The following is a 25307-nucleotide window of genomic DNA, read 5'->3' on the forward strand; positions in this document are numbered from 1 at the left end:
TGCAACTTTAAAGAAAAGACTCTGCAAGCTGGTCAGTGCAATCTATTGGTACTTAATGTGTATTCTGGACTAATTTTTTCCTGCCCTTTCATGAGGATATGTAAGAGACTGAAAAGGGCACAGTAAGTTTGCATATAATTTCACGGCAACACACAGTTGTTTTTTTAAATGAATCCAATATTAATGTTTCACAGCAACTTAAAGTGCTAAAACATTTTAGTGCCACAGGTACATTAATAATTGAAAACTATTAAAAGCAAAGAGTGCAGTCGCATATTCTGTTAAACTAAGATTATTTGAATTAGAGTTCTCCAAATGTTCATGCTACTGACTGTTCTATAGATTTTGTAGTCCATTGTTCTGATATCCAAAGATTGGGCTTGCTTGTTCTAAGGTCTGGTATTTTTAAGGTATCTTCTTAAAGTATGTAACTATCTACCATCCCTGTATTATCTAGATAAAAGTTGCTTTTATTTTTCTAGCAAAACCCAGTAAATTGGGAGGCAAAGATGATGGTACTAATTTTAAAGCAGCTTTGCTGTCAGGTCCACCAGGAGTTGGTAAAACGACTACAGCTGCTTTAGTTTGTGAGGTGAGTGCTTGTTCACAAATGTTTTTGGGATGCAAGAGAAGATGGAAGTATTGGATATGGGCTTTGATCTTGCACCTATAATTGGATACATTAAGATGTGCCCCCACTGTGACTCTGCATGGGTGTAGTGGTCCACCCATGCAGAACTGATTGTAGTGTCAGGGTCTTACGTGATAATATACGTGCTAGGATACTCATGTAATGAATATGATGTAAGTACATAGATGATAGTGATGTGATTGTGCACCCATGTCTATTTATGAAAAGGAATGCAAGTTCCAGTATGTTGAGCAGTTGAGGATGGGATTTTTTGAAGTTCTCACATTGGCTTAACTCTGTTCCTGTTGAAGCTAATAGGAGATCTACCAGTTGAAGTTAGTGGGAGCAGAGTGAAGCCATCACTGCATGCTTTTGAAAATCCTGTGTGACATTAGGCTTAAGGATATCTTTTTGTATTCCTCCTAAACCTTTTCATTTCCCTCAGTGCCACACTTTCTAAGTGAATTGTTGAAGACAAAAGAAGCTGAGGAGATTTGGAACTGTGTGTCGAATTTTTGCTGAAATTTGAAAATTACTCTTAAAATTTTTGTCTTAATAATAACAATCTTTCTCAACTGGTGGGTCCTGACCCCCAGGCACATCATGAAAGATGGTCAGGAGTCGCGAGGTGTTGAGAACTTTATTACAATTGTAAAGCAAAGAAATAATGAAATTTTTATAAATTCTTATTACATTTAAAAATTCAATTACATCAACATAATTATGGAAACTTATTGTTAATAAAATACATATATATTTATAAATATTTTAATTGAATATATATATAATTATACCTATAATTATATACTTACTTCCCCCCCCCCTTTTTTTTTTATAGTATATGTAATGGGGTCAATGTTTGGCTTTCAGTGAGGGGACACAAGCTGAAAAGATCGAGAAAATCTAGCTGAATTGGTCTAGTTTTGTGCTGGGAGATAATGGAGGGTTTCACACTGAATGTTCCTTACTGTAAATCTTTCAGAAATACTAATTGAAAATCCGAGACTTCATTCACAAGGGGCCTAAGGGAGATTGGCACCCAAATCCTATTGAAAACCAGTAGGAGTTGGGCCCAGAACTCTTGGCCCCTTTGAAAATTCCAAACTAAAACTCTGACTTCTGCTTCAGTTGAGACATATACTGTATATTCTGTTAAACTGAGTTCTTGATGTTCCATGTCAGTCCCCTTTTGTGACTGAATCTGTGACCTCCCGGTTTTGTAAAATTAGAAAAAGACAAACTCACCTCCATACTTACGGAATCTTAGAAATGAATTACTGAATCAGTAGTGAATTTTGTTCTGTTGTGGGGCAGTATAGCATGTCTCTGTTTATGGTGATTCATCCAAAAAATATTTAGGATGCAAGAGGAAAGGAGGGAAAATACAAAAGGGAATTGAAATACAAAGCTGTACATCGTTTTAGTTGATAATGTATGGTCTTCCCATCTTTGCTCATGAGTAGTTTTGGGTTTTTTTTCTGATGTATTCTAATTGTTCTGCATGGTTCTATTGGGATTAGGAACTGGGGTACAGCTATGTGGAACTGAATGCTAGTGACACTCGCAGTAAGAACAGTTTGAAGGACGTGGTTGCCGAATCTTTAAATAACACCAGCATGAAAGACTTCTGTTCTGGTATGTGGAGTGTGTGATGTCCTTTGTTGCTTTTTTTAGATAGGACCCAATTATGTGCAGTGCTGAGCACCTCAACTCCTACTGAAGTGAAGTAACCGTACCCTCCTTCCATGATCTCCACTGGGAGCTGAGCATGCTCAGTAGCTGGTAGGATCAGTCCCATATTTTAGAGAGGGAGTTTCATGTATTAAGATGGAAGCAAGTCAGAACAATGGGCCTGGAAAGAATCCTAAATATTACTTTAAGTTGACCTTTTTAATTATGTTGTGGGAGTTACACAAACTGCTAAGAAACTGTATAATTGCTCTTTTGCTGGATAGGACTGGATATTATAGACCTGACAAGAGAATCAGTCAGCACTATGGTGTGAACATGTATTTTGAGTGTACTGTATGTGCGACTGGCAGAACAGGAGATTAAATTAACATTTAATATAGATTTAACTGTAGAGAGTTGTGTAAAGAGCAGCACCTCTATAACCTTGGGAAATAAGTATTTCAGTGCAACTTCACTTGTCCTTATTAATTTTTTAGGAACATCCCATTCAGTTAGCATGAAACATGTATTGATCATGGATGAAGTGGATGGAATGGCAGGGAATGAAGACAGAGGAGGAATACAGGTGAAACACCTACGGTTGTTGCTGTCAGTAGTAAAATGTATAACATTTATATGGGCAAAATAGTTAATCTAGATAATAAAAATCTCATCACAGAGCTGAGTATTTAAAGTACTAAAAAAACCTGCTTGAACTGCACGGTTTGAGACACAGTAGAAATAATTTTCTATTTCAATAGAGTGATAAATGAGAGTTAGAAAAGAAGGACCAGATCTATAATATAACTGTATTACAGTTAATAGAGCTATGCTGATCTACACTAGCTGAGGATTTGACCCAAGTATTGACTCATAAGCTGCTTTAAGCTATGTGTGGTATATGAAGACTTTTAACATTTACACTGTAAACGTGTTTAAATTGCAGGAGTTAATTGGTCTGATTAAAACCACAAAGATTCCTATCATCTGTATGTGTAATGATCGGAACCATCCCAAGATTCGTTCCCTGGTCCATTACTGTTTTGATCTTCGCTTTCAGAGACCTCGGCTAGAACAGATTAAGGTAGGAATAGTGACATTAGGTTGTTCATTGAGTAGCATTGCTTTGAATGCAGCCAATTCTCTACAAGGATCTGTTTTTTTAGTTTTCAAGTCACTGGTAGAATTAGAAACTTTCACCAACACCTAAAGGTCAAAAATTAGGTTGCACGGAATAACTTCAGTAGTTGCAGGGAGGAGGGGGATCTTGTTGGCTATTGTTCACCTTTTCAAAAGTGGATGCATAGTTAAGCATCTAAGAAAGTGGCCTCATTCCTCAAAAGAGCCAAGCAAGTTGTAAAGGTTACAATGGGTAGTAGACCTGCATACTTGAAAGAGGACTGTTTAAAAAAATCATACCTTGTAAATTGAAATAAAATAATTGTAACATTCTTCATTGTAAATGAGCATATTTAGCCCATCATTTTTATTCTATTTTAACTACATTATATGTACAAAAATACTCAAGATATTTTTCTCTTTCGAATATTTTGCTTATTACAGGGTGCCATGATGTCTATTGCATTTAAAGAAGGGTTAAAGATACCCGCTCCAGCTATGAATGAGATAATTCTGGCAGCAAATCAGGACATTAGGCAGGTCAGTTATACACCTGTACAAATCTCGGTAGCCTGTAGTTCATGCTTGCATTGTAGCACATGAATGCTAGATTGCTGCTTTTGCATAGAGATCAGATTTTCTTCCTACGTCTTTGTCCTGTCAAGCGTCCTTAGCAATACTTAAGCTGTCTGTTTTGTTTGTTCCCAGGTTTTACATAATCTTAGTATGTGGTGTACAAAAAATAAGTCACTGACCTATGATGAGGCAAAAGCTGATGCCAGCAAAGCCAAAAAGGATATCAAACTGGTAAGAGGAGTGTACATCTTGGATCAGCTGCTAATAGATTTGCTCCTAGTAACCAGAAGTGCAACAATAGAAATAAAATACTAGTAGTCAAAATATACAGAGGTGGTCAGCTACTTAGTGTTTTGAGTATGCACCAGACCCACTTATTTGCTAAGGTTTTTTGTCATCATAACTGAAGAGTAAAACCAAGAAAAAAAATGAAGTAGAGTTTTTCCCAGAACTGGTGAGAGCGGAATGCTCCTTGAAGCCCGTTATGGATCTATCTCACTGTGCAGATCTAATTTATCTGTGCGAAGTTAAAATATTTTAGATGAAGTAGGCAGGCAATATAGCTTTTTTTATAGTGATTTTTTTTTTTTTAAGGACTAACTTGGCAGCTCCCTGAAGGTTAAAGATTATGGAGCTCACTCCTTCCTATCCTTGACAATCATTCATACTCACAGATAGTAATAACAGTACCTCAGTCTACTCGCAGAGATGTTGAAGCTCAAGTCTTAATGTTTGTAAAGCACTTTGAGATCTATAGCAGAGCAGAGTTTTATATTAGAGTCCGGAGATAGCTATGGGCCGTCACTATAATTACTTCCTGTCCTCATCTACTATTCGTGGAAGATGCAGTGCATGTTGTGTGATCAGCTTTTTAAAATGCCTTTGTTTTAGGGCCCCTTTGATGTTGTCAGGAAGGTTTTTGCTGCTGGAGAGGAAACTGCTCGCATGTCTCTTATAGACAAATCCGACCTATTCTTCCATGATTACTCTCTAGCACCTCTTTTTGTCCAAGAAAATTATGTACATGTGAAACCTGTTGCTGCTCGGTGAGTTGTCCAAAATCACAAATGGTGGAACTGGAAGGGTGGTATGAGGGGAGTGCGTGAGATATATTAAAGAGTCAAAAATATGTGGAGGTTCCTGCAGCAATATGGACAACTACTTTTTTCCAGAGGTAACATGATAAAACACTTGATGCTACTGAGCAGAGCAGCAGACAGTATATGTGATGGTGATCTAGTCGACAGGCAGATTCGCAGTAAGCAAAACTGGAACCTTCTGCCTACGCAGGTAAACCCTTCTTTCATTTCTCAAACGTAACGTAAGGATGTCCCAATTACCAGACCACTCCCTTGAAATTGCTGTCCTGGTTTATAAGTTATAGTTTGTACAGTTATATTGTTCTTCAGTTCAAATGCTACATTCTGCCATTTGGACTCCATTTCCCATATTCACGTGAGTGAAAAGCATCTCCTGTATTAATACAGCATTTCCCGAACTTCTGAAAGCTTGAACCTCTTTTCAGGAAATTGCATGTCCCCTGAAACCCTGTCATATGTCGTAGAAAATTAAGATGGATAGGTCTTTATCATCATGTGGGTGTCCCCGTCTCCCTTGCTAGTCCTTGTAATCCCCCCGCCACCACCATCTCACACTCTCTCGGGGGAAAAACAGTGTTCACATTTAAAGTGACATCATTGGCATCTGAGTTAGTATTAATTGAAATGAATGAGACAATTCAGATCTCACAGGTATTTATCAGGCTCTTTGCAAACTCAGGCAGACATCTCTTCATTGGTTACACTGTCACATTTTGAAAGTTTTCTTTGCAACCATAATTGCTAGACTGTTTGTTTTAAAATTAAAGCTGACAATCTGGAGAACAACTTGGAGATCTGTCCATGCCCTCTTGGCCTGTCCTCTGGCGTTTCTCTCTCTCTCTCTCCCTCTCCCCGTCACACAAACTTTGAGAAACACTGTCGTGCCCCTGGTGTCAAGTTCACAGAAACCTCTTGAAAGCTGTGTCCTTTGGGGGATGCATGAGTATCCCGTCAAGGTGCTAAACGTTTGGTGGCCAAGGCTGTATATATAAAGGAGTTTACTTCTGCCAGCCACTTCAGTTCCTTCACCACAGAGAGCAGATGGGATCCTCTGTGTTTGTCATCACGTTTAGTCTGGTGTAGTACCCAAAACTGTTAAATAATTCAGTTTTAGGATAGTGGTTTTTGAGTTTTGGGGTATTCTGTATTTTAATAGTGTTTTGCAGCCTTTAAGGACTCAATCTGGTGCTGAGGCTGTGCCCCGACTGAAACCCCAAAAGGAGTTTTAAAAGCTGTGCATGGTGCCTAGTTCTGAAGGCAGCTGAGCCAGAAACATCAAGAACGGCCTGCCTCTGTACCAAAGCCCATGACAGTTAGGTGGACTAAGACGTCAGCTCCAGCCCTGGTCTGTTAGGTTTTTAATTTATCCCATTCTGAGACACCATATCCCATGGATGATCCTTTTTCTATGCCATGTATCAGTAGCTGTATTTCAGCTCTACCTATATGACTGAAAATGCCCCTGAAATCTGTAATACCTATGCTGAGGGATTCATATCCCTTGACCTGAGGGACAGGGGCGGGGTGGTGCACAATCAGTTGTGCTTATGGCTGGCACACCAGATATATCTGTTGCTGTTAAAGTGGTTAAAATACTTTGCAAGGGATACTGAACTTTTTGCGCTCACTTCTAGAAACATGCCAATTTACAGGGATTAAACTAATCATTCAGATTTAATATTGACAGGATGCTGGCCATAATAATGTTTAGAATAAGAAAAGATCTGGGATTTTTCTTTTGGTGGATACGGTGCATTTTAGAAGTTAAAAATGAGAAAGACCTAATAATCCATCCCATTACCACTGTAGGATTGTCTCCACCTTTTCTCTACATTTTCTATTGCCTTGCCCAGTTTAGCTCTGTCTGTATCCAGGGATTCTCCATCACTGGCATTTTTTAAACAAGGTTATTTTTCTAAAAGATCTGCTCTAGTTCCCCAAAATAATTCCTGTTTGAAGTTTTTTGGCCTGTATTATGCAGGAGGTCAGAATATAGACTATCACAATGGTCCCTTCTGGCATTAGAATTTATTATATGGCCTCCTCCACTTCTCACTGGAGATTATTCCACAGCCTCCCAGATACCCTATGGGTATGTCTGGACTGTGTTTAAAAAACCCCTGGCACTGAGTCTCAGAGCCCAGGTCAGTGGGCTCGGGCTGCATGGCTAGAAGTTGCAGTCAAGAGACTCTGGCTTGGGCTGAAGCCCGGGCTCTGAGATGCTTCCCTCTCGCAGGGTCTTAGAACCTGGGCTCCAGTCTGAGCCCAAGTCCGCTGACCTGGGCCAGCCATAGGTCTTTCATTGCTGTGTAGACATACCCTATATTTGTACGTCTGCTCTATCTTTAACTTCTACAACACGCCACTATTGCCTTAGCAATATTTGTATTTTCAGTGTGTCGCTTCAGGAAATCCTGGTGCCAGTGTTAAACATTTACTTCTGAACTGAATTTCATGTGTACTTCACCTTTCAGGCCATTTATTCGAGTGTTCTCCCTGGGGAACTAATGAGAGGTTACATGTCACAGTTTCCTAACTTTCCGGGCTGGCTGGGGAAATTTTCATCCACAGGCAAACATGACCGGATTGTTCAAGAACTGGCACTGCACATGAGTCTCAGGTAATGCAGACCTCCCTCTGTGTTTCCCAGTGTACACTGTTTTGGGAAGTTTGTTCTTACTGGTAGTTAATGTAACTCGGCTCCCTTTTAGATTATTATCTCTTGCTGCAGTTAGGAGGAACTAGGTTCTGGAGAGAAGCAGGGTAAGAACACAGATACATGTGCATTGGCTTGCAATGGTTGCATTCCAAGAGCTTAGTCACAGGCTTCCAGTAACATTTAATTTTAACACTGGGTCAGCACTAAAGTGGTCAGTAGGCAGACTATAAAGCAATTTTTGTATAATCAGCCATTAAAATAGCTTGACAATATAATTGTATTTAAATCAATTGTGGTTTGACCTAATTTCCTACTTAATTTTGTTGTGGGATGATCCTTGCTAGCTAGTCCATTGTGAATGATACTCTCTGTCCAGAGCCGCAATCTGGATATCTTGCAGCAGGGGCATTTGTAATTATTCAGCACTGGTAGCTCCATACAGAAATGCAGCCTGCATTGTGGTGTTCCTAGACACTGCTGATTCTTAACATGGTGAGAGCCTACTCGTGAGGGTGTATTTTGATTTGCACTGGGAGCTGACCTTTAGGAATGAGCCTCAGGGAAATCCTGTTTAATGCAATCTCTCTTCATTTGGCAAGAACCCACACCAGCAAGAGAGCCGTAAACATGGAGTATTTGTCATACTTGCGGGATGCACTTGTTAGACCCTTGACAAGCTTTGGAACAGAAGGTGTACAGGATGCTGTAACATTCATGGACTCCTATTGCTTGATGAGAGAAGATGTTGAAAATATTATGGAAATATCCAGCTGGGGAGGCAAACCTAGTCCCTTTTCTAAACTGGACCCCAAGGTAAAATTCACTAGTTATGTTCTGCTCCTTACCTCCTTCTATAAATGTATGGTAATTCTTTGGCCTTATGAATAAAACACAGAATAGCATCCACTGTGATGTGGCATTGGGACAGGAGATGGATGGCTGAAGCAGGTTACCATTTCTGTTCCCAGAGTTACAATTTTGAAAGCTGATCTATAACCATGCTTTCAAATACTCAGTAGCCAAGTGACTGAATCTCAAAAAAGAAATACAGATTAGGCCCTCAGTATGCATCTTAGATGCATCCTCCTGTGTACTCCCCACATTCCTTTCCCTGATAGCTGTCTCCTTCTCTGCAAGCCTTAGGCATATAAATACTCTTCTCTGGGGGAATCCTTGGCCAGATCATAGCTTGGTTAGCCAAAAAATGTATAGAGTCTTTAATTTAGTGCTTAGAGTGTGTCTCCCACTCCTGAACAGGTCAAAGCATCTTTTACACGTGCCTATAACAAAGAGGCACATTTGACACCATATACCCTGCATGCAGTAAAAATATCTAAACGGCTGCCAGGGCCCGGGTTGGCTTCAGAAGTGAATGAAGAATTGAATGCTGACGAATTGCAGTCTGATGAGGATGAGCAAGATACTATTGAAAGTGATGCAATGATCAAGGTAATACTTTCAGCTAATAGTAGAGAAGTGTAACACCAAGGAAACCCATCTGTCTCCTGTGAGAAGTTGGACCATCTTACCAGGGCTCATTGCACTGGGGCTAGAATACACACTTGCCGGTTTGCTGGGTGTTTAACTTTGACTCTCCTAAATCTCATCTTGTTGCAAACTGGGTAGCATTTTCTGATGGTAGGTTTGAAATTTTGGCTGGAGCACTGTTGTCTATGGCAAGTAGCAGTTTATAGGGTCTCACTTCACTCAGCCAATTTTCAGTTTGGTGCTTTTCTGTTTGTAATGCAATTGAACACCTCATCTGATCAATTCCATAATTTCAGGGAATGCTTTCGGCATCAATAGGACAGACCTTGACCACTTTGGTGAAAATCGGAAAAGCAAAAGGGCAACTTGCAGAGCTCTTTGCATCTGGTTGCCAGAGCCAGCACTTTCAATCCACTCTAATTGTTTATAAAACAAATGTTTTGCTGACACCAGCAATTTCTCTGTGTTGCTCATTGTCCCAGTACAGTTTAAAATGTTGTTGCCATCCTGAATGCCTTAACTCCCAGACAGAGAAGAATGGTGGGGGAGGTACAGAGCCCCTGGTGTGCAGGAGATGGAAGGGTGGCACACAGGGACTTTTTAGGGAAGGAATGGAGGGATGCAAGGAGCCCCTAGTATGTGCAGTGAGCTTTGGCAACAGATGTAATGAAGTGTATGGCCCTGGTCCTGTTTCACTGTAGAGGTTTTATTTAGGTTACTGACTGCTTCAAGATTAGGACACAAATTGGAAGTAACTGATATTGTCTGTTTAGGATATCCTTATTGAGAATGTTGCCATGCTGATTATTGTTTTCTGTCACAATGTGGCACGGCACACTAAACCTGCATTTTAAACTTTAACATTTTATTTCCAGCAAAAAAAGGCAAAGTCATCTTCCAAGCTGTCAAAAGCAGCAAACGGCGAAGAAACAAAAAAAGGAAAAGGAAAAGGAAAGAAATGAGAAACTGAACTGTTCAATACTGACTGATTACATTGGGTAACCACTCTAGCTTTGGACACAGCTTTGCTTGCTCAGTGATACCCACTTTCAGTAATGTGAAGCAGTGATTCCATTGCAGCTGGAAGGGTAGAACCAGTGGGCTGAAAATGCTCCTCTTATAGAGGTAGTGTGGCTGCTTTGCAATCCAAATATGCAGGGGTAATGTAAATGTTTACAATCTTTTTTTTTTTTTAATGCTTTGGAGCATGTTAACAAAATGCAGACTTTAGTCTGCTGCTGGAAGGTCACCTGTAGTTTCAGCAGTAACATGTTGAAAGAGGGGTTTAGCTTCCTGCAATTTATACTAATAGTTTTCTTCACAGGACTTTGAACCTTTTTACTAAATCTCTGCTATTATGTGGTGAAATCTTGTACATACTGCAAAAAATTTAAATTGCATATTTCTTTTGTACATTATAAAAATGCAGCAATGTATAAAATTGCAATAAAATTAGTTTCACAAATATTTTGGCTTATTCAGGTTCTCCCCCCCTCTTTTCCATAGCTTGGAGACCATATTTGTCCCCAGCAAGCCTTAATAACAATCGACATGAGCTTTTGGGGCTACAGTGTGTATTAGAATTTCTTCCCTGGGTTTTGCCTTCCACCTCCATTCTCCCCCTCATTTTGTTGAATTAGAGAGGCATGGAAAAGCTCTATTATTGTCTGGTTTAAGCCAGCAGTGGAAAATACTCAATTGGAATTAGCACTTCTGGATGCTTTTGTGCTATGGAATTAAAATTGCATGTATTCATTATGAAAATGACGAGGAGGAGGAGATGTTTAAGGCTCTACACAGGGGTGGGCAAACTATGGCCTGCAGGCTGGATTGCCGGCCTATGAACTCCTGCTGGGGAGCAGGGTCCGGGGCTTGCCCCGCTCTGGTGCTCCAGCCGGGGCATTGGATTGTCATGGCATAGCCCTGCTCCGAGGGTGTTCCATGCATAGGAGCCAGAGAAGGGACATGCCACTGCTTCCAGGAGCTGCTTGAGGTAAGTGTAACTCAGAGCCTGCACCCCTGAGCCTCTCCTCATCCCCAGCCCCACCCACACCCCCAACCCCAATTTTGTGAGCATTCATGGCCCTCCATACAATTTCTATTCCCCGATGTGGCCCTCAGCCCAAAAAGTTTGCCCATCCCTGCTCTATAGTGCCCTTACTGCATTGTTTAGGAACTAAAAGTTCAAAGCATAGGAAAAAATCCCAAAGCCTGATAGACTTTGGGTAAAAGCATATTGGGCTTTCTCCCCCCTCCATTGAATTTCTAGCTCAAGTTTCCTAAGCAGTCTTGTGGAATTGAAGCAATACAGACAGTGGTGTTTAAATTATAATGGCAACTTTTACAATATCCTAACAGTTAGAAAAACTTTAAATAGGTATACCCCAAGGTTCTGAGATTAGTGCGATGTCCTCTTTATTATGCTAAATTTCTGTGGTGTTTACTTCCTTCAGCTATTTGTATTACTTATCCACATCTCCTAGCTATCGACCCCTCCAGTAATGAATTGCCTATAAATGAACACACATGGAAGCGATCACCTCAGAGCTGTAGAGGGAATTCTATTGTTTCTACCCTCTCAAATGAAGTGACAAATTGACATATGCAGCAGAGAATGCTGAAACGAAGAGTTGGCACTATTTCCATTTGTGCTGCTGAAGCTGAACAGACTTTATCAATTAAAGTTAAACGCAAGGGTAAAATTGGATTTATTCTGCTTTCAGTAAGTACATTTGTAAACATTTTGTTAATTTTTGTATCACAAAATGGAGAACTGACAACTGCTCCAGTATTAAATTGTTTGGAAAAAATATCCACCAAACTGATAAGGAGCTTCCTTAATGGCCCAACACTCCAGGACCCAATCATTCTGAAAATGAAGAGGAGCAATTATTCAGTCTTCAAAATAGAGGCAACTGTATCAAACTGACTTTTCAATGCATTAACAATAAATTAATCTGGTCAATCTTCTAATATGTAACTATTATTATTATAAAACAACCTCTTTCATAGTCAGGATTGATGTTTAAATACAATAGTTGGAGAAGATATGTACTACACCTAAAAAGTGAAATATTAGTGTGCTGCTTATGGTGGCAGTTTCTTTTTAAAAGTGCTTAATACACAGTGTAAATCTACAGGACTGTAGTACAATACACTACTCTCACGTAAGAATAGTTGGTAGCTGAACAGTACTACGCTTTGTCCACTTGAACTACAAACCAATGTGTAGATTCTAGCTAAACAGTCTCTCCAAAACTTTCTGGTACCTGAAAATAGAATTAGGATGTCAAATAGTGGATCCAAAATGTTAACCAGTACAGTATTTACTGTAAAATAGGGTAAGGAGTGAATTAATGGCAGAAGGTGGTGAGAATTTGGTTGCATTCTTTGAAGACTGAGCATTTCAAGCCAAAACTTGCTACCTGAAGTTGTCAAACAGGATGGCAAGAAGGCACTACAAACCATTAGTTTTGATTCTTATTTATCACACAGATGGGTTCTCAATCTGCTTCAGCCTGTAGCCACTACCATGTGCTTGGTGCTGCACATATTCTTCATCTTTGACTAAACTTTGGAGGGCAGGGAATACCATGCAGTTCTCATATAAACAAGCACATTAGTATACTAGTTTTGTAATTACATAAATATCCATTTTCCCTACAGTTCATCAAGCTAGTCACTGTATCTTGGCTCATTTCTTGCATATCTTCCTAGGGTTTGTTCTGGAAGTGGCAGTAGGACTTACTTGAATAAATTCACTGTTCCATTTCTTCTGGGTTGAGGTATGGTGTGCAGTCAGCTATCTTCTTAAGATGGACCATGCTAACTCTTTCTGAACACATTGGACATACATTTTCACTCTGCAACATACTATTTTAAAAGAAATATTTCAGGTCAAATTACATTCCTGACACACATGGTGTTGGGCTTGATGCTGGAATTAGAGGGGAAAATGGTCTGCTATGCAGGTGATCAAACTAGATAATCATAATGATTCTTTCTGGCCTTAAAACCTATCAATTTTAGAAGGTGGGAAGGGGAAAATGACTCCGTTGTAAGATGTCAACTACCGTAGAACCTCAGTTACAAACATGTCTGAAACGGAGGTTGTTTGTAACTCTGAACAAAACGTTATGGTTGTTCTTTCAAAAGTTTACAATTGAACACTGTCTTAATACAGCTTTGAAATTTTACTATACAGAAGAAAAATGCTGCTTTTCCCTTTGTATTTTTTGGTCTGCTGCTGCTAGCTTGTGTGCTTCGAAATCAGATGTGGGGTTGACTGGTCAGTTTGTAACTCTGGTGTTTGTAATTCAGTTTCTGTTGTAACTACTTACAATTCGGAAAGAAGGGATTTCTTGGAGGCTGCTCTAGTAAAGCACATAAAGCTCTTGGAAGGCTGTCTAGCCCACTACTGTATTGTGGACATGGGCTATGTTAGTAATTCTATTTAAAGCTCCAGTCTCATTTGAGAAATCAAATATGCAGTATTATGGCTACTCAGGTTTGAAAGTAAAATATGCAAATCTAAAAAGAGTTGATTAATAGAATAAAGAGAAAGGGAAGGCTTTCTACTGACAAGGTAGTTTTGTTCAAATGTCAATAATAAGCACTAACTGAGCTGAGGAACTGCTCTTACTTCCCTGTGACTGCCAATCAGGAGTTATTCCCTTGTTTAAGGCAGAAGAGCTGTGGTCAAAGCTCTGCCAAGGTATATTCTTATTCTGGAACCAGGCATTATGGGGAGAGTGTGTTGGGGGGACGGGGGAACAGCTGCTTTGGTCCTCTGAATCTCAAGGGGACCACATGGATAGTTGGGGCTCCTCCGGCCAGTATTGGTGTGTTTCTGCACAGCCTCTTGGGGGATGGGAAGGAAAAGTGTTGGGAAGTTGCAGAAGCCTATTTCCACCCTTGCTAGTTTCTTTCAAGGGTTACAACACTGCATCAGCGGCTGTTTGTAGCATGCATTCGATACGCCCACCTGGGTTCATGCTAAGGTAGTGCTATGCTGAAAGTGTGGGATAAGGATAAATGATGGGCCATCACAATGAGAGGCTTAATGCTTCTCCTTCCTGAGGAAAAGGGTCTTTGCTATTTAAAAAAAAAAAAAATCCTTATTCAGCAGGAAAGATTCCAACTTACTTTTTAAACTCTGAGTGCAGGGCAGGGAAGTCACAATTTGGACAGGCTGTCCAGTCATCATTTACCATATGCCGACCCTGCAGGTGAAAGTTTTTAATGATTGTAAGTGTTTGCGTAATAATCAGCGTACTGAGTCTTCAGCTCTGCTCCTTTCTGCAGCAAAAGATCTTAACTCTAAAAAGTTTCATGAGGAATAGTGACACTAACTTGCAATAGTATCAAATACCCTACAGGGTGGCTAGATTTAATGCTACTGTAATTTATTTCTAAGTGATCATTACATAAGATTATAATAATTTGGATACTTCATTTTTGCATCTGTTGCTGTATGAATAGTGCTGTGTATTTTAAGAAGTTATGAAATTCTGCATCTTCTTATTCAGAACATTTTTCTGCTATTTGTAATTCTCCCTTCTTCCCCTCTTTTTGGTAGAAGTACAGCAAGGGACAATTACCATGACCATTATAAACTCTTAAAATGGAAACTCAGTAAACAGCAGTCCCAGATATTTAGCAAAATTAGGGTTTTTTTTTTTATATTGGAGTTTGTTCTAGGTACAAGATTTCACTTGCTAATCAGGCATACTGAAGGCATCAGAGCTGTGAGGCCATCTGTTTGCATACCACCTTATCCAACCTGAGATCACAAAGTTGCAGGCAAAGTTTGTGATAGTCTGCTTAGAGTGAGATGGCTTCCTTCTTGTGTACACTCTTAATTTAAAGAAGTTCCATAAATATGTAGATGTTACATCTCTGGAACTCTGACATTGTGCACAATTGAAAACACACACCTTTCTTTCCCTTACCATACACCTTATAATTTGACTGTAAAAATTAATTGGTTTCATTACATTTTAGCAATAGTCAGTTATTTTGTATTCTCATTTAAACAATGGGGATAGAGACTGGACAAACATGTCTGAATCAGTTACAAATTTAGATTAATGTTACTCATAAAAACATTTCAAGAAGGGGGAAGAGGCAGACCTGGTACACAGTGCTAAATACTAAAGGAAGCATTCTCAAACTGTGCATTTGTGCTGGGAGGAGGGGAATTTGTCATTCAATTAAAAATACTCACAGTTGCAATGCAATATGGAAGATTGTTTTTACATCCAGGACAGAGGAGTTCACACTCTGGGAGCAGGAATTCACAGTATGGGCATGGTGTAGTTGGCTCTTCTGCCTCAGATGTGTCTGGTCGTCTAGAAATAAGATATGGATATGAATCAAGTACAAAAACTCCTTCACAAAAGACCACACCTTATTTCTGTAAAGAGCAAAACATTAATTTTTTTGAGTAACGTACAGTTTCCAGTTAACAATATTTTCTGTCACCTTCCCTCTTCACCAGTTTTCCCTTAGATACTGCACATATTTTCCTTACACTGCCTACCATTGTAAGTGGGCCCTTAATTTGAAACATTTATTTGCCATTGAGCAATGTTGATCACTGTTTTGAATTCTTAATTTCTCAAATATCCCAGTAACAAATGGTGTATATATATTATGTAATAGCTAATCTTACTCTGTTAGGCACCACTCACCATGATATTTAGGTGTTAAATATTAGAATTTAAGCTTCAGAATTGTAATAGTTGGACTATAGTTTCTGCTCCATGGAGTTGCAATCCATAGGCTCTTTTTCAGCAAGTATGTATGGTGGTGAGGTATCCTGATCCAGATTCTACTATAAAATGTTTACATTAGAACTAATATGAACGCAGTGAGAAGGGACACTTAAAATTAGTTTTCCTAAGTGATTTCTAGATATACTCTGTTATGGAACTTTATAGATAAAAGGCTTTGATCCTCTTTCATAGCACTTTCCAATGTCTCAGCATAATGAGCTTTGAGAATAATTAGAGATTTTCATTAAAATACTTTATAAAATTTGGCAAGGATCAGATTTTGTACCCTGATTATTTTATCCTGCCAGACAGGAGCTATCAGGTGTATTGATCAGAGCAGTCAAAACTCCTCCCACAAGTCTCCGATAGGGTTTTATGAGTATAGCAGAGCCGTTTGGCATGCTGGCTGGGAGATTTTTACAGTGGCACCTCAAAAGCAGGCAAGGAGCTTTAGATATGTAGGATAAACACACCATCGCTATTATCTATACAGTATTATTATACTAGGAAAAAAGGTCTTTGCCTCTAAGAATTTGTGGTCTAAACAGATTACAAAGGGGGAGGGAGAAGGAATTGGAGAGTTTGCCTTTTTAACTTGGTATTTATCCTTGGCCTTGTCTCCCTTTTAAATGATTGTCTTTGTGCCGTTCTACAAAGTGCACAATAGTGATGCTGAACAACTGCCCATTGAAAATACAAATATAGTAGAACTACTACGACTTCATAGGTTCAATTAACTATAGGCTTCCACACCTGTGCAAAATGGGTGTAAAGGATTGCAGCTGGTTAGGTAGCATTTTACACCCACTTTGCACAGAGGTAAATGACTATAACACATGCAAGACAATGAAAAATAAGGGCCTCAGTCTTTAGAGGAGTTGGAAATTAACCTCCCAACCTAAGGTAAGGATTAAGGAAAAATATGTAAACATTGTAGATTTTATGGAGGAAAAATAATGCTACAGATAAAGTTGTTCTGTTGTCTGCACTTAAATCATATTAGCCTGGCTCACCTGACCATTGCTTCAATCTTCTTTTTGTATTTAAGATCTATTTTATTGCGGTACTCAGGTCTCATCAACATAGCAGCAAAACTGAAAGCTGAGTTTTTTAATCCTGCTCTATGACACTCAATCACTGTTGACGTCAGGATTGGGACAATATCTGCAATGAAACAATGGCAAACATTCATCTACCACTAGCAATGCTAAAAACCTTAGCAAAAGAGCAAACAGGCAAAAGGTTGAGAGGCTTTTGAAGCAATTCTTTACTCAGGGCACAGAGCTACACAGATTTTTGGTACTTGTATTTCCACATAGATATGCAGGGTTTGAAGGGATCTCAAAAGGTCACCTAGTCCATCCCCTTGTGCTGAGCCAGGATTAAGTACAGCTACATCACGTTGTTTAACTTGTTCTTAAACTTCCAGAGACAAGGGTTCCACAACCTTCTTAGGGAACCTGTTCCAGTGCTTAATTATCCTTATAATTATAAAGGATTTCTTAATATCTAACTTAAATCTCCTTTGCTGTCAAGTAAGCCGATTGCTTCTTGTCCTACTGTGGGTGGACATATGACCAGTTGTTTTCCCACACTTTTTATAAACAACCTTTTACCTATTTCTCCCCTCAATCTTGTCTTCTCTAGAATAAACATGCCCAGTTCCTTCAACCTTTCCTCACAGGCCATGTTTTCTAAACCTCTTGTTTTTGTTGTGCTCCTCAGGACTCTCTCCAATCAGTTCCCATCTCTAAAAACATGGTGCCCAAAACTGGACACAGTAATACATCTGAGGTCTCACTATTGCTGAATGGAGCAGAACAATTATCTCATGTGTCTTACATAGGACATTCCTGTTAATGTATCTCAGTCATTGGGTTTCCTCTCACTATGGTGCATTTCTGAGACTGAACATATGACCATGGGAATCGGTAGATTACCCCCACCTTTCCCAAATATGGTCATGGTTCACCTCTTGCCTTAGCTCTATTCATAGCAGAACATTCACAGTGTCTCTGGACTGATAACTTAGGTAGAGACATCACTGGCTGGGAACTTGGGAGCGAATAGTTGAGTATAATTTCTGTCACAATGTGTTCAAGAGTGCAGGAGTTAGTGAGCTGGCCTGTGCTGGTCATGCAGAGCAGCCTATGTGTAAGCAGATGAAAAGTGAAAGTGTGGTGTAGACGTATGTACTGTCACTACTGGTGTCAGATGTGAGGATTCTGCATGTAGCCGTTTCTCAAATTTTACCTTTGGTAAGTAGGTAACAGTATAAGGCATATCGCAGTAATGTCTAATTACCAAAGCAAAAAATGAAATTTTAGAGGTAACCACTATATAACAGCGAGCCAAGCATTAGGATCTTGAACTTGCACTGTACTTTGTCCCAAGCAAGGATTGCCCATAATGGTAAGACTCCCTGGCCTTGCAGTACTCTCTCGTACTGAAGATGCAGTACATTTGAAAGAAGACAGATGAGTTTTGTAGCAAGGTCCCAGAGTTGACCCACCAATTACATATGATCTTGAGACGGTGGTTCATGCAACCATTTAGCAGTTATTATGGTTGAGGACACACACTTAGCTAGCAGTGTTGCCCTCATCACTGTAAGGCCTTCATACCTACATGCCATGTAGCAAAGCAAGTTTTCCATGGCAGGACAGGTTTAACTTTTATTACATACCTACACTTGTTCAAAGATATGGACAACAGTAGCACAAGAGGAAAGTATCTGTCTGATGTACTGGATAGTTAATTATCTTACGCTTTTTTGTGTGTGGACAGCACTTACGTGAGGGGAACTTGCTGATGTTGTTGGCTACACGAATAAGCATGCGTGCACCCTTCATGTGATCTCCACGTTTAACATGAGTCTGAAATAAAACAAGTGGGTATATTTACACTACAGATTACAGCTACAGCATTTGGAGGATCTGAAACTAGTAAAAGCTTTGGCTACGCTATACTTAGAGCCCTGCGCAGATACAAAAATGTGCATCTGCCAGGATCAGCCCGGGATCTGCTAGCCACTTTTTACCTGTATCTGCAGCAACAAGCTGTCTCAAAAGGGCTAGCAGGGGGAGGGGTGTGTGTCTTGCAGGGAAGAGGCAGTGCGAGGGTGCGGACTGGGGGTAAGGGACAGCACGGAGGGGTGTCACATCGCGTGCTGCTCCCAGGGACTCATGAGTGATGGCACAGTGCGAGTGCAGCAGTGCATGTTGCATCACAGTGGAGTGGGGAGCCGGGGTCCCGCCTGCTCCAATCCCCATGGCAGGGGCATGGTGGGGACGCTGGTGCTGCCTGAGGGGCCCAAGCTTCTGGGCAGGAACGGGTGTGGTGAGTGGGTGCCACCTAGCCCCAGCCACTGACTGCTGGCCCCAAGCGTGCTGCGCCCCCTGGGCTACATGAGTCGGACGCGGTGGGCCGGGCGCCTCAGGTGAGTAGAGCCCTGTGTGGTTCTATCTGCATCCGATCCATTAGCCACAAAAATGGTCCATGGATATCTGCAGATTTGCAGGGCTCTCTCTATACTATACTTGGTATTGCAGCACAGCTTACTGCTAATCTTTACTAGCGTAGCTTCTCAAACTTTAGTAACTTTTTCTCCTTTGGGCTTTACCTCTCTAAGCTTTCATTAATTTTAGGTTTTATTAACAACAGTTTATAGCCTGTAGCTGTCCATAAGACTTTTCAATGGACAAATCTCCAAGTTATCAGCAAACCACTTGTGTATTTAAAGGTTGTCTGATCAGATTATTAAGGCATCAAACCATTCTAAAAGATGCTGGGCCAAACTTTCTGCTGGTGGTGCACTGATGCAATTCTACTAAAATCAAAGATAAACATAGTCTCCTCTTATGTACAGTCTACAAACTTAAGTTCTCTGCCCATATATTGTAGTGGGATACATCTGATGCTTTGTAACGTGACTGCCTGAAAACCTCCACTTGATACTGCCAAAATAGATGCAGAACCAGTAAGGGGAGGCCCACAAACATTTATGGATGGAGACCTCTACGAGGCTTTGACACCTATATGTCTGCCTCACCACTTATTTTCTTTGGGCCATTGGAGGGTGAGATTGTGTGTTTTGGGGGATGCCGTTAAGCCCTCTATCCTCTGAAAGACACAGTGGGTGAGGTATATATGGACCCATTTCTATTGATGAAAGAGACAAGCTTTTGAGCTACACAGCTCTTCAGGTCTGGTCTTTATCCTCTGGCATTTTTATAGGGCCTCTCTCTTCCCCCTCTGCCCCAACCTGAGGTCTTTCCCAGAGGATGACTCCTTTGGTGCCTCCATTTTCTTATGACCTGTCCTTAAGCCAGCTGAAAGTGCTCCTACTGACTGCTTTTGAGCCTGCCATCTCCTTGTCTGGGTGAGGAAATGGAAAGCCACAGGCAGAGCAATGAAATCTAAGGAAAGAGAGAGGCAGGCTTTAGCAGCCCCACTTATCTCTAGTAATTGTAAAACTACAACTAGATTTTTATGTGCTCCCAGTTGCATAGGATAAACCCAAGGACCCGAGACACGTAACAGAAACCCAGGGCTATCCTGAGTAAACAGAACTTTTGGGACTATGCTATTCAATGGTATAAAATGACTGACAGGCAGCAAGCTCACTGAATGGAAATGGAATATTCTTGTAACTAGTGCATTTACCAACTTCCATCTGTATGTACTAACAACAAACATGCCAGCATAATTAATCTACATATAGCAGCCATCTATGCAATTTATAAGTATTGCATAGAATTTGCTTCATTAAAACACTAATTCTGAATCTGCATTACCTTTACTAAAATATAGCTGTGTAGAATCATAAGATTTGTAGCCATCTCAGAAGGAATTTTAATTTTCTGTGTTTTGAGTTCTGAATACATACTGAAAAGAACATCATGTGCATTTCGGTAGTTTCCTTTAAAAGAAAAAAGTTAATGTAATTTTTCACAACAATGCTCTTACACAGGGGATATAATTAAACTCAATTGTAAGCTTTTCACTGTAATCTAAGAGCAGAAAATTTGCAAGTCAATTTGTCTAGAAAAATCACAAGCACATAGATGCCTGCTACAATATCCTAGACAATACTAGTGAGGCGTGGGAAGAAATGTAAAAAGTAGGACATATGTGGAACAGCTCAAAGCACATGTAGATCATGATTTGATATGCTGCTGTCCCCTATTTTAAAAATGGAAGTTGGAACATCCATTACTTTTCCAATAAAGTACAAAAGAGTAGTTTTAGGGCATCCTAGGATGGATTTCCTTTGTTTCTGGACAATGATTATTTCACATCTTATTTCTATAATTAGTTAAATATTGAATACAGTGTGTTATTTGAAGTTTTAATTTAATATCCTTCAAGTGTAGGTCTGTATAGTACTCTGCTAAAGTAAACAGGTGGAAAAAGATGTCACTTCAGATCAATTAAATCTTAAAAGTAGAGGCACCACATTTGATTATTTCAGGATAACTGCGATATGTTCAGGTTTAAGGAATTTAGGCAATGAATAATAAAAGCTTGAGCCTTTACGTTCCATGCTTACACCATGAGCACAAAACTGTTTTTCACTGCTGTAGCGTAGCAGACCTTTGACACTCAGTGCCAAAGAGTTTGAGAATTTCCAGCCCATTGCAGAGCAGCAGACAGATAGCTGTTAACTTGCCCAAAACGTGATTGTCCTCCTTGTCCCTGAGGCTGCCGTTTTTCTTTTAAAAACATTTCCTTTGACTTATTTTAAATTAAAAGAAAATAGAAAGTTATTCTAGGACCGTTGCCTGGACTAGAGCAGGGAGCAGCCAATGGAGGAGATACACTATTTTGCTTCCCCAACCCCTTCCTCATTCATTTTATTTTTTTCTCCCCTCTATCTAAAATCTAACCAACCATTTAGAAAAAACAAGTTGCACAAAAAAAAGAACCTTTGGAAGTCTGTTCTTTTAAAAACAATCATTACAGATGAAACTCCTACTAAAATCAGTGTTTGATGTAGCTAAGGACTGGAGGATCAGTCCCTAAATTAGAAGCCATGGCTACCAGCAACTGCAATTAAGGAATAGTCTCCATTATGGGGAAAAGTGAAGCTCTGGGTAGTCTCTACTAATAAATCTACTGGGAATGGAATAAAAGAAACTAAGAGACTCTCTCCATGAGTTTCCAGTCTCACTTTCCAAAGGGCTCCACTTACCACTGTCACTATGGGTACATCTATACTGCAGTTAAAAACCCACAGCTGGCCCATGCCAGCTGACTCAAGCTTGTGCTAAGGGGCTGTTTAATTGTGGTGTAAACATTTTGGCTCAGGTTAGAGCCCAGGCACTACGATCTTGTAAAGTGCGAGGGTCTGCCTGCAGCCCAAGCCAGAATGTCTACACTGCATTTAAACAGCCCCTTAGCCCAAGTCAGGTGGCACGGGCCAGCCACAGGCTTTTAATTACAGTGTATACACACCCTATAAGAGTGCTTTAAACTCATAATGCCAACTTCACACTTCCAAATAAAGACTGGATATAAGAGAAAATCGTTAGTGCACACAAGAAGAAGGTCTTTCTAAAATTCATATATGCCCTTCTTTAAGCACACTCCTACAAGCAGTAGTATCTAAAATATTGCTGGGTTGGAAAATGAAATCTTGTTGTCACATCAGTAAAAACAGAATGAAGTAAGAGTATTGAGTGACCTACCTGCAGACTGCTCCTCCCTGGCAATTATTATGGCAGTTCGGGCAGCTTCTCTGTATTGCTTTAGTGCCATGTACAAGCGGAACAGATACTTGGCATCCTTAATCAGAACAACACAAAAGTAATTTTGCTGATGGAATATATACTGCTGTATCACCTTCTAGATCTCGACCTCTCTCCATCTCAAGCAAATGTCAAGAGGCAGTTCAGATTTGTCTGTGAACTCTGTGGCTTGACCATACCCTGTCTGCCTGTGCATCGTGTTCTTTGCCTGTGGCAGTGCAAACAAAACTGTGATTCAGTACTCCTACTTCTTTCATTGCTAAACTAGCTAGCTTTTAAAATATTTTTGGGTGGAAGTGGTGTGCAGAAATCTCTCTCCCTTTCTCTCCATCAAGGAGAAATTTTTACTGGACCTCCACCCCTTGATTAAGATTGTTTCTAAACTTCTTCTCAATAAGTCCCAAACTGCTCTTGGATTGAGGAAAAGGTTAGTTTCAGGAAGGAAACTAATCAGGGAAATTTTTCCATTCTTAATAAACGGTACATGAAAATACAGTTGAAAGAGACCCCTCTTTCAGCTGGAATGTAACATTAATGTAAATCTGCTGATATATGAAAACTTCTAAAATACATAATCTGCTTAAAAAAAGTTGAAGAGAAAGTACACTGATCATGAGGTGACTAATAATGAAGAAATTGGACACTGATTCAGCTACATTGTTCCAGTAATGTCAGATCTAGTCAATCATTGAAGTTTCTGAAAGTTACCTATGGGTTTTATTTCTGCTTTTTGGTATTCTACAGTAAATTTGTAGTGGAGGAGCAATTATGGGGGGGGGAAAAAAAAGGTATCATTTGTATCTTACAATAACCCTTTAAATAATTATAATTGAGTTGTAATTAAAACTATTATAGAAAAAGTACTGATGCTAAAATGTTGACCTTGAAATTCTGTTCTGTATGGCCCATTGCAATAGCCCTTAATTCAGTAGAAGATAAAGAACAATGGATTAAAATTACTCCTTTTTTTAAAATAGTACATTTATTAGGGAGACAAACAGCTTACCACTGAATTTACTAATATTTTATCAAAGTAGTTTAAGTATGTTTGTACATATGTGCAAGTATGCACTTTCAAGATTTAATTTTTTTATATGCACCTGAATTTGTTTTTTTCCCCTAATTAAAATATACTATGGTTAAAATTTTCATCCTAGCCTTAGCTGCACCAGCAAAACAACAACAAGGAAGTCTAAGTTGATCAGAATCAGGAAGCCTGCAGGAGAGTGCGTGAGTCCACTGGATTTATCATGAAATAAAAGGAGCAATTTAAGGAGGATAAGGGCAGTGTAGAGAAGTTTAGATGATTTTTTTAAATCAGTCTTCACCACAGAGGAAGTTGGAGAGACCTTCTCTTTTCAGGTAATAAATATGATGTACTATCAGATACTGAGGTATCAAAAAGGTTGTGCTGGAATAAGATGAGAATAAATTAATACCAGATTCTGCCACCCTTACACAAAATAATACCGTACTCTGCCAGAAACCCCTTTGAAATCAGCGGTACTTCTCATGGACTAAGATACTATTTTGCTTGAGTAAGGGTGATAAAACCCAGCCATTAAAGAGTAATAAGTCACCAGAGCCAGACGGTATACATCCAAGGGTATGTCTACATTACAATTAAACACCTGTGGCTGGCCTGGGTTTTAACTGCAGTGTAGACAGACCCCAAGAGATGAGAAGGAATTTAAGAAATAAGAGGCTGAGCTGCTATGAAAAATATGTAATCATTAAAGTCAGCTACTATACCAGAGGACTAGAGGGTAGCAAAGGTATCAATCGATCTTTAGAATAAGTGGTAAGGGGTAATCTTAGACATTACAGCCCAGCAAGTCTTACTTCAGTACCAGGAAAATTGGGTGAATAATTAAAAAAACCAAAATTCTAGAACACTTAGATGAATGTGATATGATAGCAGCAAATTAGCACAGTTTCAGTAAAGGCAAATCATGCTCTAATAAACTACTAAAATTCTCTAAGTAGCAGCAACAAATAAAGGATAAGAGAGAACTAGCTGGCAATTTACATGGACTTTCAAAATGCCTTTGAAAAAAAGCCCTCACAAGAGTTTATTAAGGAAACTAAGTAGTGAGGGAATGAGAAGCTAAGTATTTTCATGAATTAGAAACGAAGGACATAAAACAAAGCAGAAGTAAATGATCAATTTTTGTAATGGGAAAAGACTAATCGCAAAGTGTCACAAGGTCTTTGCGAAGGCCAGTGTTATGGATATATTTTTTACTGCACTGGAAAGGGTACTGAACAAATGGGTAGAATTTGCAGATGACACAACAATATTTAGGTTAGTCAAGAAGGAAGAAAACTGACAAAGGACAAAACTAGACAAGTTGGCACAGTGACAGCAGATGAAATCAATGCTGACATGCAAGGTATTGCAAATAGGAAAGAATAGTCTGAATTACTTATACACATTGCTGGGTTCTAAATTAACTAAAATCCACTCATCTAAAAAGACCTGGGTAGCATTATAGACAGTTCAACAGAAACCTCTGCCCAATTTGCAGGAGTAATAAA

At 39.6% G+C, this 25307-nt stretch overlaps 2 protein-coding genes across 5 annotated transcripts in view; one reads left to right on the plus strand and one right to left on the minus strand.

The window, feature by feature from the left end:
- Positions 1-10692, plus strand: part of RFC1 (replication factor C subunit 1) — a 72396-nt gene extending 61704 nt beyond the window's left edge. The window contains exons 14-25 of one of the 2 annotated variants that reach the window (XM_073342270.2): positions 483-592; positions 2152-2266; positions 2800-2888; positions 3249-3386; positions 3866-3961; positions 4130-4228; positions 4889-5043; positions 5170-5287; positions 7572-7717; positions 8356-8569; positions 9014-9205; positions 10120-10690. In XM_073342270.2, the coding sequence (XP_073198371.1) occupies positions 483-592; positions 2152-2266; positions 2800-2888; positions 3249-3386; positions 3866-3961; positions 4130-4228; positions 4889-5043; positions 5170-5287; positions 7572-7717; positions 8356-8569; positions 9014-9205; positions 10120-10206 (1559 nt within the window). In that variant the 3' untranslated portion in view covers positions 10207-10690. Of the gene's footprint in view, positions 1-482; positions 593-2151; positions 2267-2799; positions 2889-3248; positions 3387-3865; positions 3962-4129; positions 4229-4888; positions 5044-5169; positions 5288-7571; positions 7718-8355; positions 8570-9013; positions 9206-10119 lie in introns of both variants that reach the window. The other variant, XM_073342271.1, reaches the window with a different exon arrangement.
- WDR19 (WD repeat domain 19) overlaps positions 1-25307 on the minus strand; it is a 126029-nt gene that overhangs the window by 6120 nt on the left and 94602 nt on the right. The window contains exons 30-37 of one of the 3 annotated variants that reach the window (XM_073342265.2): positions 22710-22806; positions 20817-20941; positions 18815-18896; positions 17034-17184; positions 15471-15594; positions 14390-14466; positions 12993-13117; positions 11936-12113 (exon numbers count right to left, since the gene is read on the minus strand). In XM_073342265.2, the coding sequence (XP_073198366.2) occupies positions 13003-13117; positions 14390-14466; positions 15471-15594; positions 17034-17184; positions 18815-18896; positions 20817-20941; positions 22710-22806 (771 nt within the window). In that variant the 3' untranslated portion in view covers positions 11936-12113; positions 12993-13002. Of the gene's footprint in view, positions 1-11935; positions 12114-12992; positions 13118-14389; positions 14467-15470; positions 15595-17033; positions 17185-18814; positions 18897-20816; positions 20942-22709; positions 22978-25307 lie in introns of those variants that run through there. The other 2 variants (XR_012158692.2, XM_073342266.2) reach the window with 2 other exon arrangements.

The sequence above is a fragment of the Lepidochelys kempii genome, chromosome 4, assembly GCF_965140285.1.
Source record: "Lepidochelys kempii isolate rLepKem1 chromosome 4, rLepKem1.hap1, whole genome shotgun sequence".
NCBI classification, from domain to species: Eukaryota; Metazoa; Chordata; order Testudines; family Cheloniidae; genus Lepidochelys; species Lepidochelys kempii.